The 18,495-nt window shown below is 42.2% G+C and overlaps 1 protein-coding gene across 1 annotated transcript in view; it reads left to right on the forward strand.

The window, feature by feature from the left end:
• The first annotated feature begins 712 nt into the window (after window positions 1–712).
• LOC142856708 (vomeronasal type-2 receptor 26-like) overlaps window positions 713–18,495 on the forward strand; it is a 173,595-nt gene continuing 155,812 nt past the window's right edge. The window contains exons 1-3 of the mRNA XM_075984398.1: window positions 713–921; window positions 7,209–7,500; window positions 8,780–9,577. Coding sequence (XP_075840513.1) covers window positions 713–921; window positions 7,209–7,500; window positions 8,780–9,577 — 1,299 coding nt within the window. The remainder of the gene's footprint in view (window positions 922–7,208; window positions 7,501–8,779; window positions 9,578–18,495) is intronic.

Raw genomic sequence — 18,495 nt, forward strand, 5'->3', positions numbered from 1 at the left:
TGTGTATCAAGTAAATTTACCTGAAAACAACCTTGGCAACCTTGGAATTTGTTTTTCAATCATAGACAAAAAGGCTCAGTACCTTGGGAAGATGAGTAATGGCTCTACAAAGACATGGATATTGTTTTCTGCTGTTTGGTTGTGTGTATTTCCAAATTGTGCTAGATAAACTTTTCTGAAAAATTTTTAAGGAACAGCAAAGACCACCCTGAACATGGATTGGTGGATCAACACAGTGGAGACATATGGAGGGTCTATGCAGGGGCTGTAGAGTGTGAACAGTGTGCTAAATATTTCACTTCAGCTACTGGGCTGTTTGCTTCTTGTACTCACCTGGGGTTTCTCTACCAAACATTGTCCTGAGCACAGCTGCTCCTGGGCTCGCAAGTCCCTCAGGAGACAATCAGACCCATTGCTGCCTTTCCTGTAGTCTGCAAATGATGCCCAGAACTGTGACCTTGGATGCAAAGAGTGTAAGAAGACCCAGGAGAAGGGAATAAAACTTTTAATGACTCTGGGATTTAGTGGTCACCCACCTCCACCATGTTGTGACCAATATTCTCCTCACAGTCTGTAAACCTAGAATTCCCAGTGTGATCTTAGCCTCAGGTCCTTGATCGAGAGAATCCTCCCAGATATAAGCCCCCTTTCACTGTAAGCTACTGCTCCATATGAGGCTGTCCTGTCACTGATTGCCTGGTGCCCAGCAGGCATGTGGCTGTGTACTCTCTTTCCTGTTCTCTTTGGTTGTGTCTTTGTGTCTGCTTTTTCCTCACCAAGAGCCTGGCTTTTGCCAAGGCAGAGGCCTCACTTTGACCGTCCTGGGGATGTAATTGTGGGAGGCAGCTTCTCCATCTTTGATCTCTCTATTGATACCCTGTCTGACTTCACTGTCCCACCATCAGGACTGCTGGCTTCAGAGTAAGTGTTGGATGTGGAATGGGAGTCTCTGAAACCCAGAAGCAGCCTTACAAGGTTGTGGAAGCCTTGGATAGGGGTTGATTCTCAGAGTCCCAGCTAGATGGCCACCACCTTTCTCTGTGTATCCATGCTGTATCTCTGTTGCTCTCCTTTTACATCACCTCTGTCTGTCTGTCCTTGTTGTTTGCACTGGACTGAAGTATGGGTGCTCTTGTACTGGGTGTAATGTCTGCCCTCCACAGGCCAGGTAGGGCTTCTTGATTCTTCTGTATATCCTTGGTTCTTAAAATAGTGTCTATGTAGGTGTGTTTGCTGAATGGATTAATGTGTAAATAATAGATTTTCATCAATTATCAGTCTCTGTGATTCCTCTGTGTTGTATTCCTTTTGCTTGTTATTTTTTCTAAGCATCATGGAGTCTCGAATTCACTAGGTAGTCATAGATGACCTTGAATTTCTGATCTCCAGCCTCCCCTTTCCCAGTGATGAGATGATGGGCTGCACCACCACATTCAGTCCATGAGGTCCTGGAGATACAGCTCATGACGTTAGCCATATGAACAGTTCCACTTTTGGATATAATCATTCCAGCGTTTGCAATATACTGTAGTTTCCAAAACAAGCCTTTTTAAACATTTGTATTTAGCTTTATTGCTTTTAATTGAGCATAGGGTACATGGCTGTACTCTTATCACTCAGAAAGCTGAGGCAGGAGTATTATTAGTTCCAGGCAAGATTGGGAAACATGATGAGTCTCGTATCAAAAACCATTTAAGAGTGGTTTTTAAAGTAACATCCATCATTTTTTTATTCAATTACAAATGGATGAGATTTTTTTATTACTGTGTTTTCATATTTGACATCATTTGTATTTTTAAAGGTTTGTAATTATATTTATGTACATAAAACTCAGCAGTACATTTAACCCTGTGTAGTGGCGAGTTCTTTGGCCTTTGCCTTTTCCAGCTTGGTAATTCAAGCCACAGATTTGGACCCAGGACATTGCCTCCCCAGTGGCGGCAGATCTCATCATATCTGTCGTTGTAATTGGTCCTAATAGCTTCTACCAGCTTGGCCAGAGCACCCTTGTCTCCCGAGTTAACCTGTGTGAAGGCAACAGTGGTGCACGTCTTCCTATGACCAGCCGCCCCAGCCTGGCCTTTCTTTTGATGATGCAATAGGGGACTGCCATCTTCCAACACAGGGCAGGCAGGAAGACTACAAGCTCAGTGGGGTCTATGTCATGGGCAGTCACCACCAACTGAGCCTTCTTGTTCTCTACCAAAGTGGTGACTGTATTGATGCCTGCTCGAAGGACAGGTGGTCTTTTAGTTGGGACATCACCTTTCCCAGCAGCTTTCTTCTCAGCACGGGCCAGCAGCCTTTGCTTCTTTTCATGCTTTGTCTCTGGCCTGTACTTGTGGGAAAGTTTAACCACTGAGTAGCTGTTTGCCAGTGCAGGGCCTGGGTGAACTGGTTAATGGCAGGAGCAACTTTGAGCCGCTTATGAGGATGGCCCTCTCTCTGCGGCCGAATGTAGCAGGGCCATTTGACGATCTCTCTTCGGCTGGATGTCCTGCCCATTGCTGAAGTTCTTAGGCCTCTTCTTTTTTTTTAAATTAATTTATTTATTTTTTCATTGAGAAAAGAAAGAAAAAAAAACAAGTTTCCACTTCCTCCCAGCCTCCCATTTCCCTCCCCCTCCTCCCACCCTTCTCCCCCTCTCCCCACTCCTCTCCCCCTCCCTCTCCAGTCCAAAGAGCAGTCAGGGTTCTCTGCCCTGTGGTAAGTCCTAGGTCCTCCCCCATCTGTCCATATCTAGGAAGGTGAACATCCAAACTGGCTAGGCTCCCACAAAGCCAGAAAATGAAGTAGGATCAAAACCCCATGCCATTGTCCTTGGCTTCTCATCAGCCCTCATTGTTCGCCATGTTCAGAGAGTCCAGTTTTAACCCATGCTTTTTCAGTCACAGTCCAGCTGGCCTTGGTGAGCTCCCAGTAGATCAGCTCCATTTTCTCAGTGGGTGGGTGCACCTTAGGCCTCTTCTCAAACAAAGGATTCACCACCTTCTTAGCCTCGTGCTTCTTCACGACGGCGGGGCCCGGGGCCACCTTCTTCCCCTTGGCCTTCTTTCCCTTGGGCATCTTGCCTGGCTTGAGGAGAGAGAGCTATATTACTTTTTTTTGGAGTCAGTATCCCAATTTATGTTCCGAATACTCTGGAACTCCTTGTATAATTCAGACTAGTCCTCAAACACAGGACTGCAAGCACGAACCAACACATTGGCCATACTGGCTTGTCCTTGAGTTCTCTTTTATTTTATTTTAATTTTTTTGAGAGAGGGCTATACTGTGTAGATGATATTAGCCTAGAACTCAATATCTTCCTGCGTCCAAATCCTTAGTACTGGAATCACAAGTGTTTGTTACCATACCAATCCCATGTTATATTTTAATCCAGTGAGTAATAATTGCATGTGTGTATTGGGCACAGAGCTGTATTGTAATAAATGTATACATTATAGAATGATTTATCAAGCTTATTTCATTCACAAACCCATCACTTTGCATACTTATTTTTTGGTGACGTGAATGTTTAAAATCTACCATGGGAGACAGAGACAGGAGAATCCGAAAGTGAAGGTCTTAGGGTCTGGGGAAATGTCTGAGTTGGTGAAGTGTCTGCTGTGCAAGCATGAAGATCTGAGTTTGATTCCCAGAACCCATGTGAAATCTTAGGCTATTGAGCATTGTAGTAATAGGAGCGGCAGGGCTATGTCCCCGGCACCCTGCTGCCCACATGGCTAGCTTATGCCCCGAAATAATTACACGGAAACTGTATTCTTTTAAACACTGCCTGGCCCATTAGTTCCAGTCTCTTATTGGCTAGCTCTTACATATTGATCTAACCCATTTCTAATAATTTGTGTAGCTCACGAGGTGGCTTACCAGGGAAGATCTTAACCTGCATCTGTCCAGAGTGGGAGAATCATGGCGACTGCCTGACTTGGCTTCTTTCTCCCAGCATTCTGTTCTGTCTACTCCACCTACCTAATTTTCTGTCCTATCAGGGCCAAGCAGTTTTCTTTATTAATTAACCAATGAAAGCAACAGATAAATACAAGACCCACCTCCATCAGAGCATCTTTAACTCTGGTTAGGAACAATGAGTGAGACAGGCAGATTCCTACAGGTCTGTGGCCAGTCAGCCTATCTGAATGGATGAGGTCCAGGTTCAGTGAGATAACCTGTCTCAAAAAATAAGGTGAAAAAGGGCCAGTGAGATGCAATATGGAGTAAAACACTTGGCATGCAAGCCTGATGGATGACCTGGCCCTGCCTGGAACCCACATAAAGGTGGAAGGAGAGAATTGACTCACAAAGTCGATTCCTGACCTCCATGTGTTCTAGCTTGTGTGAGTCTACACACACATCATATACACACATGAACACAGGATAATGTTTTTAAAGATGGAAAAGTAATTTAGAAAGCTATTCTGGCATCCTAGCAGCCTTTACCCTCCAAGCAGAAACACACATGCACATGAATACAACACCACATATACAGCCACACACACATATACACACATACACACACTCACACACATACACACAGAGAGCATGCTTAAAGAGAGTAGTAGTTGTCAGCTTCTGGCTTATACATACACATATATTGAAAGAATTCATCATTCTTGGCTATATAGTGAGTGTGAGGTAAGACTGGGGGATAAGGAGACTCTGCCTCAAAACAAAATCAAATCTTCTCTCAGGATTGACATTTAGAAAAATTTAATTAACATAAACAACATCAACTGGATATGGTGACATTTTGCTTTAATTCCAGCACTCAAGAGGCCAAGGCAGGTAGATACCTTTGGATTCAGGCCAGCCAAAGGCACAAAGAAATTCTTTGTCTGAACAGCCCCATATATCTCTATCTCTGTCTATGTTGATGTCTGTCTGTCTATCTATCTATCTATCTATCTATCTATCTATCTATCTATCTATCTATCTATCATTTATCGATCTATCTAACTATATTCCCCTCTACTCCTTTCAACACCTCCCAAATGGTCTACCCTCTTAAATTTATTGCCTTTTATTTTTAAATATTATTGCTGCATACATATGCAAACAAATATATAGATATTTATAAATGAGACCTATTGAGTCCATTTAGTGTTACTTGTATGTATATGTTAATATTTTATTGTATTTGATCTTTGCTGATTTCACATGTTTACATAGTGCATTTGTTTAATTCTCAACCCCAGCGTCTCTTACCTAACTTTCCTCCCTCTCATTTCTTCCTTCCTTTTACAGGTCTTTTTCCCACATTCATGCCTTTTTGTTTTGTTAGGCACTGATTATTTTTCTGTTTTTTTCAAAGAAAACATTTAATTGCGGTGGCTCACTTACAGTTCAGAGGTTTAGTCTGTTATCACCTTGGCAGGGAACATGTTATCATGCAGGCAGATATGGTGCTAGAGAGGTAGCTGCTATATGTTGATATGCAGGTAACAGGAAGTAGGCAGTCTCACTGGGCATGGCTTGAGCATATAGAAAGCACAAAGCCTGCTTATACAGGGACACTTTTCCTCCAATAAGACCACAGCTATTCCAACACGGTCATCCTATTAGTGCCCCTTAATTTGGGGGCCATTTTATTTCAAGCCATCACCCCAAAGACTTGTAGCCATATCATAATGCAAAAATGCATTAAGTCCAACTGCAAAAGTACCCATAGTCTATTTAAAAGTCTGAAGTTCAAAGTCTCTTCTAAGATTCATGCAATGTCTTAACTGTAATTACCTATAAAATCAACATCCAAAAGCAGATCATATATTTCCAGCATACAATGGCACCATTCCAAAGCATAAGAGAGGGAACATAGGAAATACTGTTCCAAAGCAAGACAGAAAACCAGGTGGGCAAACTCATAACTCTGCACCTCCATGTCTGATGTCCAAACACTCTTCAGATCTCCAACTCCTTTTAGTTTTGTTTACTGCAACACACTTGTCTCTCTTGGGTTGGTTCCATTCCCTGTTTGTAGCTTTGTTCATCAGTAATCTCATGACTCTGACATTTCCAACATCTTGGGTTCTCCAAGAAATTCTAGGGTTCAACTTCACAGCTTCATGCAGTGGCCTCCTTAGGCCTCCATTCAAGGACACCTGCCTGTCCTCAGCAGCTTTCCTTATTAATGGGGAATGTTCCATAGTGCCTTTCTTCTCTCCTTAACTCTAAAGCCAGAACTATGTGACCAAAACTGCCAAGTTCTGCTGCTTGCTGGGGCTGGAACATGGCCCTCATATTCAATTACATCTTCCCCAGATTTCTGTCCTTCACTGCCTAAACTTGACTATTCTGGAATTTGCTCTGTATATCAGGCTGACCGCAAACTCTTTTTTTTTTTAAATAGTGTTTTTCTGTGTAGCACTGACAGTTCTGGAACTCACTCTGTAGTCTAGGCTAGCCTCAGACTCATAAAGATTTGCTTGCCTGAGCCTCCCCAGTTCTGGGATTAAAGGCATGCACCACCCCCCACTCAGCTGTGACCCTCCGATTTTACCCAGGACTGTCTGTGTGGCTGCAGGTCTGGAACTGTGTACTGAAGTTTGTGGGTTCACCTCTTAGGGACAGGACTGACAATAGTGAGTGTCTTTTCCCCAGAATACATCCATTGCCAATAGTTCAGCAGGGAAGAGTAGGGCCGCGCAAGGAATTTCCCAGTGCATGATTGGCTGTTGGCAGACTCACATGTCTGCTATGCCCAAATTATCTACCAAAGACAACATTTCACATCTCTTCTCTCTGTCTTCTGGCTCTTACTATGAGCAATTCTGAAATAGATGTTAGTTACTGTTAATTCTAACCAAATGTACTGTGCAATAAATTTTTTTTTGTTTGCATGAGGCAGGGTCTCTATATATGTAGTTCCTGGTACCTGGATGTGTCTCTGTCATCCATGCTGGTCTCCACTTCACAAAGATCCATCTGCTCTACCTCCAGAGTGCTGGGATTAAACAAGTGTGCCACCACACCCAGCTAATTCAATAGATCTTCAGTTATCCATTCTGTCTTCTGAAACTGTCCCCTCTGATTACTGGCTCTACATTCCCTCTGGCTCCCCTCTGAGTATTCTGAACTGTGTTTCTGTGCACATCTGTGTACATGTATTTGTGGAGATGTATGTGTTTGCTTTTTATCCTTGTGTCCCTGTGTTTATTCTTGTTCTATATATCCCATAATGTGTGATTAATTTGGGCTTCTCTTTCCCTCAGCATTTCCAAGTGGGGCTACCGGGTGGCCCAGAGTTTCGTCTTTGCTATCGAGGAGATCAATAGGAGTGCTCACTTGTTGCCCAATTTGACTCTGGGCTTCTCCATTCGAAACTCTGGGGACTCAGTGCATGGAGCTGTCCACGAGACAATGAGCTTTCTCTCGAGGCAGGAGGAGCCCATCCCCAACTATACATGTCAGCATGGCTCTCCTCAGGCTGCTCTGGTTGGGGACACACGGTCATCCCTGACTGTCTCCATGGCCAGACTTCTGGGGCTGTACAAGTTTCCCCAGGTGAGTTGTTCAAGCCTTCTTCCTTCATGAATGTAGTGCAGTCCCTTAATGATGATAGAGAAACAGATGGTGATGGCCACAGGCGTGAGCAGCTTTGCGGTGGAGCCAGGCTCCCTGCAAGTATTCTCCATGTCCAACATGGTTCCCCTCCTTATACAGATAAAGCTAGTTTAGAGAGAACTGGCATCCCTCTCATTGACCAGGAAACTGAGAACATTTTTTTTTTATTTAAGAAATATTTTTAAAGATTTATTTATTTTTATTTTATGTGTATGAGTATTTTTCCTTCCTGTATATATGCACACATGTACATATACATGTATGCATATATGTAAATATTTATATGTGTATATATGCATCTATATATGTATTTATATGCACACATGTATTACATGTTTGCCTGATCCCCATGAAAATCAGAGGACATTGAATTCTCTAGACTGAGTTACAGATTTCTTTAACTGCCATATGGGTGCTGGGAATTGAATCTCAGTTCTCTGAAATAGTAGTAAGTACTCTTAACCACTGAACCATCTCTACATCATTTATTATTATTATTATTATGCGTGTGTGTTTATGTGTATACTCAACACCAGTGCCATTGTACTCATCTGCATGTTAGTTAAAAGACACCTTTTGGGAGTCAGTTATTTTCTTCTATGTTGGTTCTGGGAAGTAAACTCAGTAAACAGGAAAGTCTTGCAGTGGTGGTGTGATAAGAGCTAATCGTTGTTCTTGCCTGGTGATTCTACTGGGAACCCATTGGTCCCTACCAGGGACAGAAAGAAGGTTTGTGGGGTAAACGTTAACCAAGCTCGATGACTTGAGTTTGAACCTCTGGAACCCATGTGGTGGAAGAGAACTAGTCCCCACAATTTGTCTCCTGACCTCCACACATGTACCATCAGAAAACACACACACACACACACACACACACACACACAAAAATGAAAAAGAACAGCATCACAGCTGTATGCAAACCAGAGAGTTTAATATACGTTTATGTGTTTTGTTACTTATGTGAGTCTATGTTGTAGATGTAGGAGGAAGCTAGAAGAGGTTATCAGATTTCCTTGACTTGGAGTGACAGGTAGATGTGTGTGAGCCACCTGGTGTGTGTGCTAGATCTTGAACTTGAGTCTTCTACCAGAAGAACAAGGGCTCTTAACCACTGAGTCAAGTCTCCAGCCTCCTCCTTCCCACCTTCAAACCAGATGATCAGCCTATGCATAAGCCCAAATCTCATCCACTCTTCTATTGCCTGGTTCTTCCTTGACAGGTCAGTTATTCATCCTCACTACCCAGCCTCAGTGACAAGATCCAGTTCCCATCTTTCCTTCGAACCCTGACTAGTGACCTCACATCTTGCCGTGCAGTGACTCAGCTGATCATTCACTTTCAGTGGTCCTGGGTGATCATTCTGGCCCATGATGATGACTTTGGGCAGCAGGCCAGCTCTTTGGCCAATCAGGAACTGAGCTCATTTGGTGTGTGCATTGAGTTCACCCTCCATGTCCCTTCCCATGAGTCCATGGGGAAGATTGGAGAGATTGTCCAGAAGATGCAGAAATGCACAGCCAGGGTTGTTCTGGTTTTTCTAAGCAATTCAAATTTCCAGCTTATTCTATATAGGTTACTGGGCGTTCCTGTTTCAGGCCAGGTCTGGGTCAGCAAGGGCACTCTGCACATGGCACTTGCCCTGTCTATTCCAGGCATTTCCCAGGTATTGTTTGGCACATTTGGCCTTCTGTATCACAGCAGCAGGGCTACTGGCTTCCCAGAGTTCCTTGCTAACCTACGCCCCAGCCAGACTCCAGAAGATATGTTTATAAAGAAGTTCTGGGAGTTTACCTTTCATTGCACATGGCCCCACCAGAGCAGCCCAGTGACAGAGGGTGTCCAGCTCTGCTCAGGGAATGAGAGTCTGATAAACCAGCAGTATCCTTTCCCAGAAGTGAGTAAAATTGATGCTGCTTACACAGCTGTCTACAGCATTGCCCATGCCCTGCAAGACATGATAACCAGTGGACAGCAGGATGGGAAAAGTACAGATTCCCAGGACTTCCAGCCCTGGCAGGTGAGAGGACATGTGCAGTGGGTGGCTCTGGGATGGTGGGGGAAGAGGACATTGTCTCTGACTAGGCTGTAGAAAAGCTGACTATATGCTTCAGCAAGGATGTCACATGCTTACCAATAAGAGGCATCTTAGAAGGAATAGTCGCCAAGGAATCCATGCATTGTGTGGGATCTCAGAAGAGTCCAGTTCCTGTGGGTTGCCTGATTTAGCACCATCAGGAAGCCTAGTAAAATTAGTATTTCACATAACAGTAAACATGTAAGTGGAGTTTTTTTTCTTTCCACCACTTCCTGAATAAACACTCAGAGGCTTATATTAATTATAAATTTTGATCTATTTGCTTAATCTTATTGTTTAGTAGCTCTTACTTTTAAATCAACCCATTTATTTATTTATTTATTTCATTTTTTTTATTGAGAAAATGAAAAAAAACAGTTTCCGCCTCCTCCCAGCCTCCCATTTCTTTCCCCCTCCTCCCACCCTTCTCCCCCTCCCCCCACTCGTCTCCCCCTCCCTCTCCAGTCCAAAGAGCAGCCAGGGTTCCCTGCCCTGTGGAAAGTCCAAGGACCTCCCCCCTCTGTCCACGTCTAGGAAGGTGAACATCCAAACTGGCTAGGCTCCCACAAAGCCAGCACATTATGTAGGATCAAAATCCAGTGCCATTGTCCTTCGCTTCTCATCAGCCCTCATTGCTCACCATGTTCAGAGAGTCCAGTTTGATCCCATGCTTTTCCAGTCATCGTCCAGCTGGCCTTGGTGAGCTCACAATAGATCAGCCCCACTGTCTAGTGGGTGGGTGTACCCCTCGTGGTCCTGACTTCCTTCCACTCCTCATTGGGACCTTGGGAGATCAGACCAGTGCTCCAGTGTGGGTCTCTGTCTCTAGCTCCATCCATCACCAGATGAAGGTTCTATGGTGATATGCAAGATATTCGTCAGTATTGCTATAGGCTAGGGTCATTTCAGGTTCCCTATCCTCAGCTGCCCAAGGAACTAACTAGGGACCTTGGCTTGGGCTCCTGGGAGCCACTCTAGTTTCAAGTCTCTTATCAACACTAAGGTGGCTCCCTTAACTAAGAATTGTGCTTCCGTGCTCCCCATCCAACCTTCCTTTATCCCAATCATCCTGTTTCCCCAAGTTCCCCCCATCCTCCCATTCTCACTTTTCTTTCGCCATCTCCACTTACCCCCATCCCAACCCACCCCCAAGATCCCAATTTTCTCCCCGGCAATTTTGTGTACTTCCCATAGCCAGGAGGATAACTATATGTATTTCCTTGGGTTCACCTTCTTATTTAGCTTCTTTAGGTTCACCGATTGTAGACTCCGTGACCCTTATTTATGGCTAGAAACCAATTATGAGTGAATACATCCCCTGTTGATCATTTTGGGTCTGGGCTACCTCACTCAGGATAGTGTTTTCTATTTCCATCCATTAGCATGCAAAATTCGAGAAGTCATTGTTTTTTTACCGCAGCGTAGTACTCTAATGTGTATATATTCCACACTTTCTTCATCCATTCTTCCATTGAAGGACATCTAGGTTTTTTCCAAGTTCTGGCTATTACAAATATTGCTGCATGACCTTAAGTGTCTTTTGGCCGTTTGAACTTCTTCTGTTGAGAATTCTCTGTTCAGATAAGTGCCCCATTTTTTAATTGGGTTAATTAGCATTTTAAAGTCTAGTTTCTTGAGTTCTCTATATATTTTGGAGATCAGACCTTTGTTTGTTGCGGGGTTAGTGAAGATCTTCTCCCAGTCAGTAGGTTGCCTTTTTGTCTTAGTGACAGTGTCCTTTGCTTTACAGAAGCTTCTCAGTTTTAGGAGGTCCCATTTATTCAATGTTGCCCTTAATGTCTGTGCTGCTGGGGTTATATATAGGAAGCGATCTCCTGTGCCCATCTGTTGTAGGGTACTTCCCACTTTCTCTTCTATCAGGTTCAATGTGTTTGGACTGATATTGAGGTCTTTAATCCATTTGGACTTTATTCCATTTGGTGCATGGTGATAGATATGGGTCTATTTTCATTCTTCTACAGGTTGACATCCAGTTGTGCCAGCACCATTTGTTGAAGATGCTTTCTTTCTTCCATTGTATACTTTTAGCTCCTTTATCGAAAATGAGGTGTTCATAGGTTTGTGGGTTAAAATCCGGGTCTTCTATACGATTCCATTGGTCAACTTCTCTGTTTGTATGCCAGTACCACACTGTTTTCATTACTGTAGCTCTGTAATAGAGTTTGAATTCAGGGATGGTAATGCCTCCAGCAGATCCTATATTGTATAGGATTGTTTTGGCCATCCTGGGTTTTTATTCCATATAAAGTTGATTATTGTGTTTTCCAGATCTGTGAAGAATTTTGAAGGGATTTTGATGGGGATTGCATTGAATCTATAGATTGCTTTTGGTAGAATTGCCATTTTTACTATGTTGATTCTCCCAATCCAAGAGCAAGGGGGGTCCTTCCATTTTTTGGTATACTCCTCAATTTCTTTCTTCAATGCCGTAAAGGTCTTGTCAAATAGATCTTTCACTTCCTTGGTTAGAGTTACCCCAAGATATTTTATGCTGTTTGTGGCTATCGTGAAAGGTGAAGCTTCACTGATTTCCCTCTCTGCTTCCATATCCTTTGTGTATAAGAGAGCGACATATTTTTTGGAGTTGATCTTGTATCCTGCCACATTGCTAAAGCTGTTTATCAGCTGTAAAAGTTCTTTGGTGGAGTTTTGGGGGTCGCTTAAGTACACTATCATATCATCTGCAAATAATGAAAGTTTAATTTCTTCCTTTCTAATTCGAATCCCCTTGATCCCATTATGTTGTCTTATTGCTATTGCTAGAACTTCAAGCACTATATTGAAGAGGTATGGCCAGAGTGGACAGCCTTGTAGTGTTCCTGAGTTTAATGGGATGGCTTTGAGTTTCTCTCTGTTTAATTTGATGTTAGCTGTCGGCTTGCTGTATATCTTTTATTATAATTAGGAATGACCCTTTTATCCCTAATCTCTCCAATACTTTTTATTATAAAGGGATGTTGAATTTTGTCAAATGCTTTTTCAGCATCTAATGAAATGATCATATGGTTTTTTCTTTCAGTTTATTTATATGATGGATTACATTGATAGATTTTCGTATGTTGAACCAGCCCTGCATCTCTGGGATGAAGCCTACTTGATCATAATGGATAATTTTTCTAATGTGTTCTTGGATATGGTTTGCCAGTATTTTGTTGAGGATTTTTGTGCTGATGTTCATGAGTGAGACTGGCCTGTAATTCTCTTTTTTGGTTGTGTCTTTGTGTGGTTTTGGTATCAGAGTAACTGTAGCTTCATAAAAGGAATTTGTCAATGACTCTTCTGTTTTTATATTGTGAAATACATTAAGGAGTATAGGTATTAGGTCTTCTTGGAAGTTCTGGTAGAATTCAGCATTGAAACCATCTGGCCCTGGGCTTTTTTTGGTAGGGAGGTTTTTGATAATAGCTTCTAATTCTTCACGACTAACAGGTCTATTTAGATTGTTCACCTGGTCCTGGTATAACTTTGGTATATGGTATTTTTCTAAAAAATGTTCATTTCTTTAACATTTTCCAGTTTTGTGTTATACAGCCTTTTGTAATAAGATCTAATGATTCTCTGAATTTCCTCTGTGTCTGTGGTTATGTCCCCCTTTTCATTTCTGATCTTATTAATTTGCATATTCTCTCTCTGCCGTTTGATTAGTTTGGATAGGAGTTTATCAATCTTGTTGATTTTCTCCAGGAACCAGCTTTTTGTTTCATTGATTCTTTGGATTGTTTTCTGTGTTTCTATTTTGTTGATTTCAGCCCTCAGTTTGATTATTTCCAGTCTTCTACTCCTCCTAGGTGAGTCTGCTTCTTTTTTTTCTAGAGCTTTCAGGTGGGCTGTTAAGTCTCCAATGTGAGCTTTCTCTGTTTTCTTTAAGTGGGCACTTAGTGCTATGAACTTTCCTCTTAGGATTGATTTCATAGTGTCCTATAAGTTTGAGTATGTTGTTTCTTTATTTTCATTGAATTCAAGGAAGACTTTAATTTCTTTCTTTATTTCTTCCTTGATCCAGGTGTGGTTCAGTAGTTGACTGTTCAGTTTCCATGAGTTTGTAGGCTTTCTGGGGGTAGCATTGTTATTGGATTCTAACTTTATTTCATGGTGATCTGATAAGACATAGGTGGTTACTATTATTTTTTTGTAACTGTGGAAGTTTTTTTTTGTTACTGAGTATTTCATCAATTTTTGAGAAGGTTCTATGAGCTGCAGAGAAGAACGTATATTCGTTCCTATTTGCGTGGAATGTTCTATAGATGTCTGTTAATTTCATTTGATTCATTATCTCCATTAATTCTCTTATTTCTTTGTTAGGTTTCTGTATGATTGACCTGTCCATTGGTGAGAGAGGAGTGTTGAAGTTTCCTACTATTATTGTGTGTGGTTTGATGACTGCCTTGAGTTCTAGTAATGTTTCTTTTACATAAGTGGGTGATTTTATATTAGGGGCATAAATATTCAGGATTGAGACTTCATCCTGATGTATTGTTCCTGATATGAGTATAAAATGTCGCTCCCCATCTCTTCTGATTGATTTTAGTTTCAAGTTAACTTTGTTAGAAATTAGTATGGTCACACCCGCTTGTTTCTTAGGTTCATTTGCTTGATAAACCTTTTCTCAACCCTTTACTCTGTGTAGATCTCTGTCTTTCAGTTTGAGGTGTGTTTCTTGTAAACAGCAGAATGTTGGATCCTGTTTTCGTATCTAATCTCTTAGCATGTGCCTTTTTTAGGTGAGTTGAGTCCATTGATATTAAGTGATATTAAAGACCAGTGGTTGTTAACTCTGGTCATTTTTTTTGGTGGTAGAGTTTGTGTGTTTCCCTTCTTCATGTTGTGCTGGTGAAGGGTCACTAGATGTCTGAGTTATTGTGGGCATTGTTGTACTTCTTGGGTTGTGATTTTCCTTCTATTACTTTCTGTAAGGCTGGTTTTGTGGCTACATATTGTTTAAATTTGTTTTTATCCTGGAACATTTTGTTTTCTCCATTTATAGTGAATGAAAGGTTGGCTGGGTATAGTAGTCTGGGCTTGCATCCATGGTCTCTTATTTTCTGCAGTACATCTATCCAGGACCTTCTGGCTTTCATGGTTTTTATAGAGAAGTCAGGTGTAAGTCTGATTGGTTTACCTTTATAAGTTAATTGACCTTTTTCTCTTCCAGCTCTTAATATTATTTCTTTTTTTAAAATACAGAAATAAACTTTTCAAAATACAATGTAGAAAGTTCACACCGGCGTTCATCCTTAAACATAGTCTCAAAAGTTCTGCTTTCGAGATCGGTTCATTGATACCAAAAATTGGTAGTCATCAGGTGAATGCATTTTATTGCAGATGGAGTGGTTGCAATCCCATTATATGCTTCGTGGTCAGTCTGTGCATTGGAGAGGTCAGGGGTGCATGCAAACCAGGCATGGCCATGAGACAATAATTGATGTACCCAACAATGTTCATAATGCTAAAATAAGAAACAGCTCAAACTCTCACAAATGGCAGGACAGACAAATACATTGGCACATTCACTGGGTGTAAAGAGGCAACAGTGAAAATGACCCATGGCCCATGCATCAGTCGGGAGAAGTCTTATGTGGGGAATATCTTTCTTTAGGTTGGGAAAGTTTTCTTCTTTAATTTTATTAAATATATTTTCTGGACTGTTCAGCTGTACTTCTCCTATTTCTACCCTTATTATTCTTAGGTTTTGTCTTTTTATTGTGTCCCAGATTTCCTGATTTTTGTGATGAGAATTTGTTGGATTTGCTGTTTTCTTCGATCAGTGCATTTGTTTTCTCTATGGTATCTTTAGAATCTGTGATTCTTTCTTCTATCTCTTGTATTCTATTGGTTATGCTTGTTTCTGTAGTCTCTATTCTTTTACCTAGATTTTACATATCCAGCCAGCCCTCAGTTTGTGTTTTCTTTCTTGCCTCCATTTCAGTATTCAAGTCTTGAACTGTTTCCATTATCTGTTTGATTGTTTTTCCTTGGTTTCCTAGGATATCATTTATGGATTTACTCAATTCTTCAAACTTTTTGTTATTCTTCTCATCCATTTCTTTAAGGGAGTGTTCACCTCCTATTTAAGGGCCTCTATAACTTTTATAAAGTCAATTTTTTCTACTTCTTCTTGATTAAGGTGTTCAGATCATGTTGTTTGTTCACTGGGTTCTGGTGATTTCATGTTGTTTTTCCGATTTTTGGAGGAATTCTTGCATTATCGCCTGCCCATCTCCTAATGCTCCCCTATGGATCTTCTTTTACAGGATCAGGTCTCCTTGCTGGCCAGGGATCTTGCAGACAAAAGGCCCACCTTGCTGCAGGCAGGCTATTGAAACAAAGGGACTCCCGCCCGCCCAGTTGCACTCACTACCGGGTCCCAGTGCCCAAACAGGCTGAGCTGGGGGATGTTATGGACCCAAAGAAGGGAGGAAGAAGGGAGGGGTTTTTTGGATGCAAGCTGGGTCGGGTATGAAGAGAGAGGCAGTAGCTGTGTGGGGTATGAAGAGAGAGGCAGTAGCTGGGTAGAATAGCCCCTGCAGGAAGAGCAGAAAGTATAGGTGGTTGAGGAATGTCTGTGCTCCATCTCCCGGGCTGCTGCTGCAGGTTAGGAACTCATTCACCCCACTGATGGATCTTCTGGTACCACGATCAGGTCTTCTTACTAGCCAGGTAGCTCTCAGGCAAAAGGCCTACCTTGCTGCAGGCAGGCTATTGAAACCAAATCAACCCATTTCTATTATTTTATATTTTACCACAAGTTTGTGGCTTGTTACTTCACATCTTGCTGCTCCGGCAGCTCCTGGCATCTGTCTGGATTCTTCCTTCTTTCTTTTTGTATTAAGTTTGGGTTTCCTGACTGACTATATTCGACCTGGCCATAGGCCAAAGTAACTTTATTCATCAACCAATAAAATCAATACATATCCATAGCATACAGAAGGGCATCCCATGTCATAGAGTCTTTAATACCCCAAATTTATGCTTTGATAAACAGTGGATGACTTTTAGTATAGATGTGCTGCAAATCAGAATTTCAACCAGATATCAAATGCCATTTATTTTTCATTTTTTGGTGTATGGGACATGTATATGGGCACATGTTTGTAGGCATACAGGCCCATATGAGCGGGTTGTGCTCTCACTTGTACATACATGTGAGAATATCTGAGGATGATCAGGAATCACCTTTAAATCATTTTATTTATTTATTTATTTATTTTTAATTGAGAAAAGGAGAAAAAAAACAAGTTTCCACCTCCTCCCAGCCTCCCATTTCCCTCCCCCTCCTCCCACCCTTCTCCCCCTCCTCCCACCCTTCTCCCCCTCCTCCCACCCTTCTCCCCCTCCCCCCACTCCTTTCCCCCTCCCTCTCCAGTCCAAAGAGCAGCCAGGGTTTTCTGCCCTGTGGTAAGTCCTAGGTCCTCCCACCTTCGTCCATATCTAGGAAGGTGAACATCCAAACTGGCTAGGCTCCCACAAAGCCAGCACATTACGTAGGATCAAAACCCCGTGCCATTGTCCTTTGTGTCTCATCAGCCCTCATTGTTCGCCATGTTCAGAGAGTCCAGTTTTATCCCATGCTTTTTCAGTCATAGTCCAGCTGGCCTTGGTGAGCTCCCAATAGATCAGCTCCACTGTCTCAGTGGGTGGATGCACCCCTCGTGGTCCCGACTTCTTTGCTTACCTTTCAATCATTTTTCCATCTTAATTTTTGAGGCATGGTTTCTCACTCAATTCCAGAACTTGTTGATGTGGCTAGTCTTGGTAGTCAGCTTTTTCATGCATCTCCTGTCTCGACTTTCTGAGAATGTAATTAGTAAATGGTGGCCACATCCACCTGAAGTCTAGGTGAGTTCTGTGTTTTGAAGTCTCATCCTCAGGCTTTTATGACAAGTGCTTTAATCACTGAGCCATATCCAAAGCCCTTAATAATTTTTCTATTTAAAAATATTGAAAATTTCATGCATGTGTATAATATATGTTGGTCATTTCCCCCTGAGTCTTTGTCCATCTTTTTGTCCACCTCCCTGTCTGTTTTTCTTTCCATATGTCTGTCCAACCATCCACCTATTCATCATCTAACTCATCCATCCATCTATCTATCTATCTATCTATCTATCTATCTATCTATCTATCTATCATCTATCTATCATTATTTTTTAATTTTTTTATTAAAAATTTCTACCTCCTCCCCTCCATTAATTTCCCTCCGACTTCCCCCACTACTTCTCCTCCTCCCTCTCCAGACCTAAGAAAAGGCAGGGTACCCTGCCCTGTGGGAAGTCCAAGGCCCTCCCCTGTTCCATTCAGGTCTAAGAATGTGTGCATCCAAACAGACTAGGCTCCCAAAAAGCCAGTATATGCAGTAGAGACAAATCCCAGTGCCATTAATCATTAGCTTCTCCGTCAGTCCCCATTGTCAGCCACATTCAGAAAGTTTGGTTTGATCACATACTCCTTCATCCCAATCCAGTAGGTCTTGGTGAGGTCCCATTAGATCAGTCCCATCGTCTCCATGGATGGATGTACCCCTCACGGTCCTGACTTCCTTGCTCATCTTTTCCCTCCTTCTGCTCTTCATCTGGACCTTGAGAGCTTAGTCCAGTGCTCCAATGTGGGTCTCGGTCTCTATCTCTATCCATCGCCAGATGAAGGTTCTATGATGATATGCAAGATAGTCATCAGTGTGGCCATGAAAGAAGGCCAGTTCAGACACCCTCTCCTCTGCTGCCCAAGGATCTAGCTGGGAACATCCCCTTGGATACCCGGGAACCCCTCTAGAGCCAAGTCTCTTGCCAACCATAAAATGGCTCCCTTAATGAAGATATCTTCTTCCCTGCTCCCATATTCAC

The sequence above is a fragment of the Microtus pennsylvanicus genome, chromosome 1 (genome assembly GCF_037038515.1).
Source record: "Microtus pennsylvanicus isolate mMicPen1 chromosome 1, mMicPen1.hap1, whole genome shotgun sequence".
Classification (NCBI taxonomy): Eukaryota; Metazoa; Chordata; class Mammalia; order Rodentia; family Cricetidae; genus Microtus; species Microtus pennsylvanicus.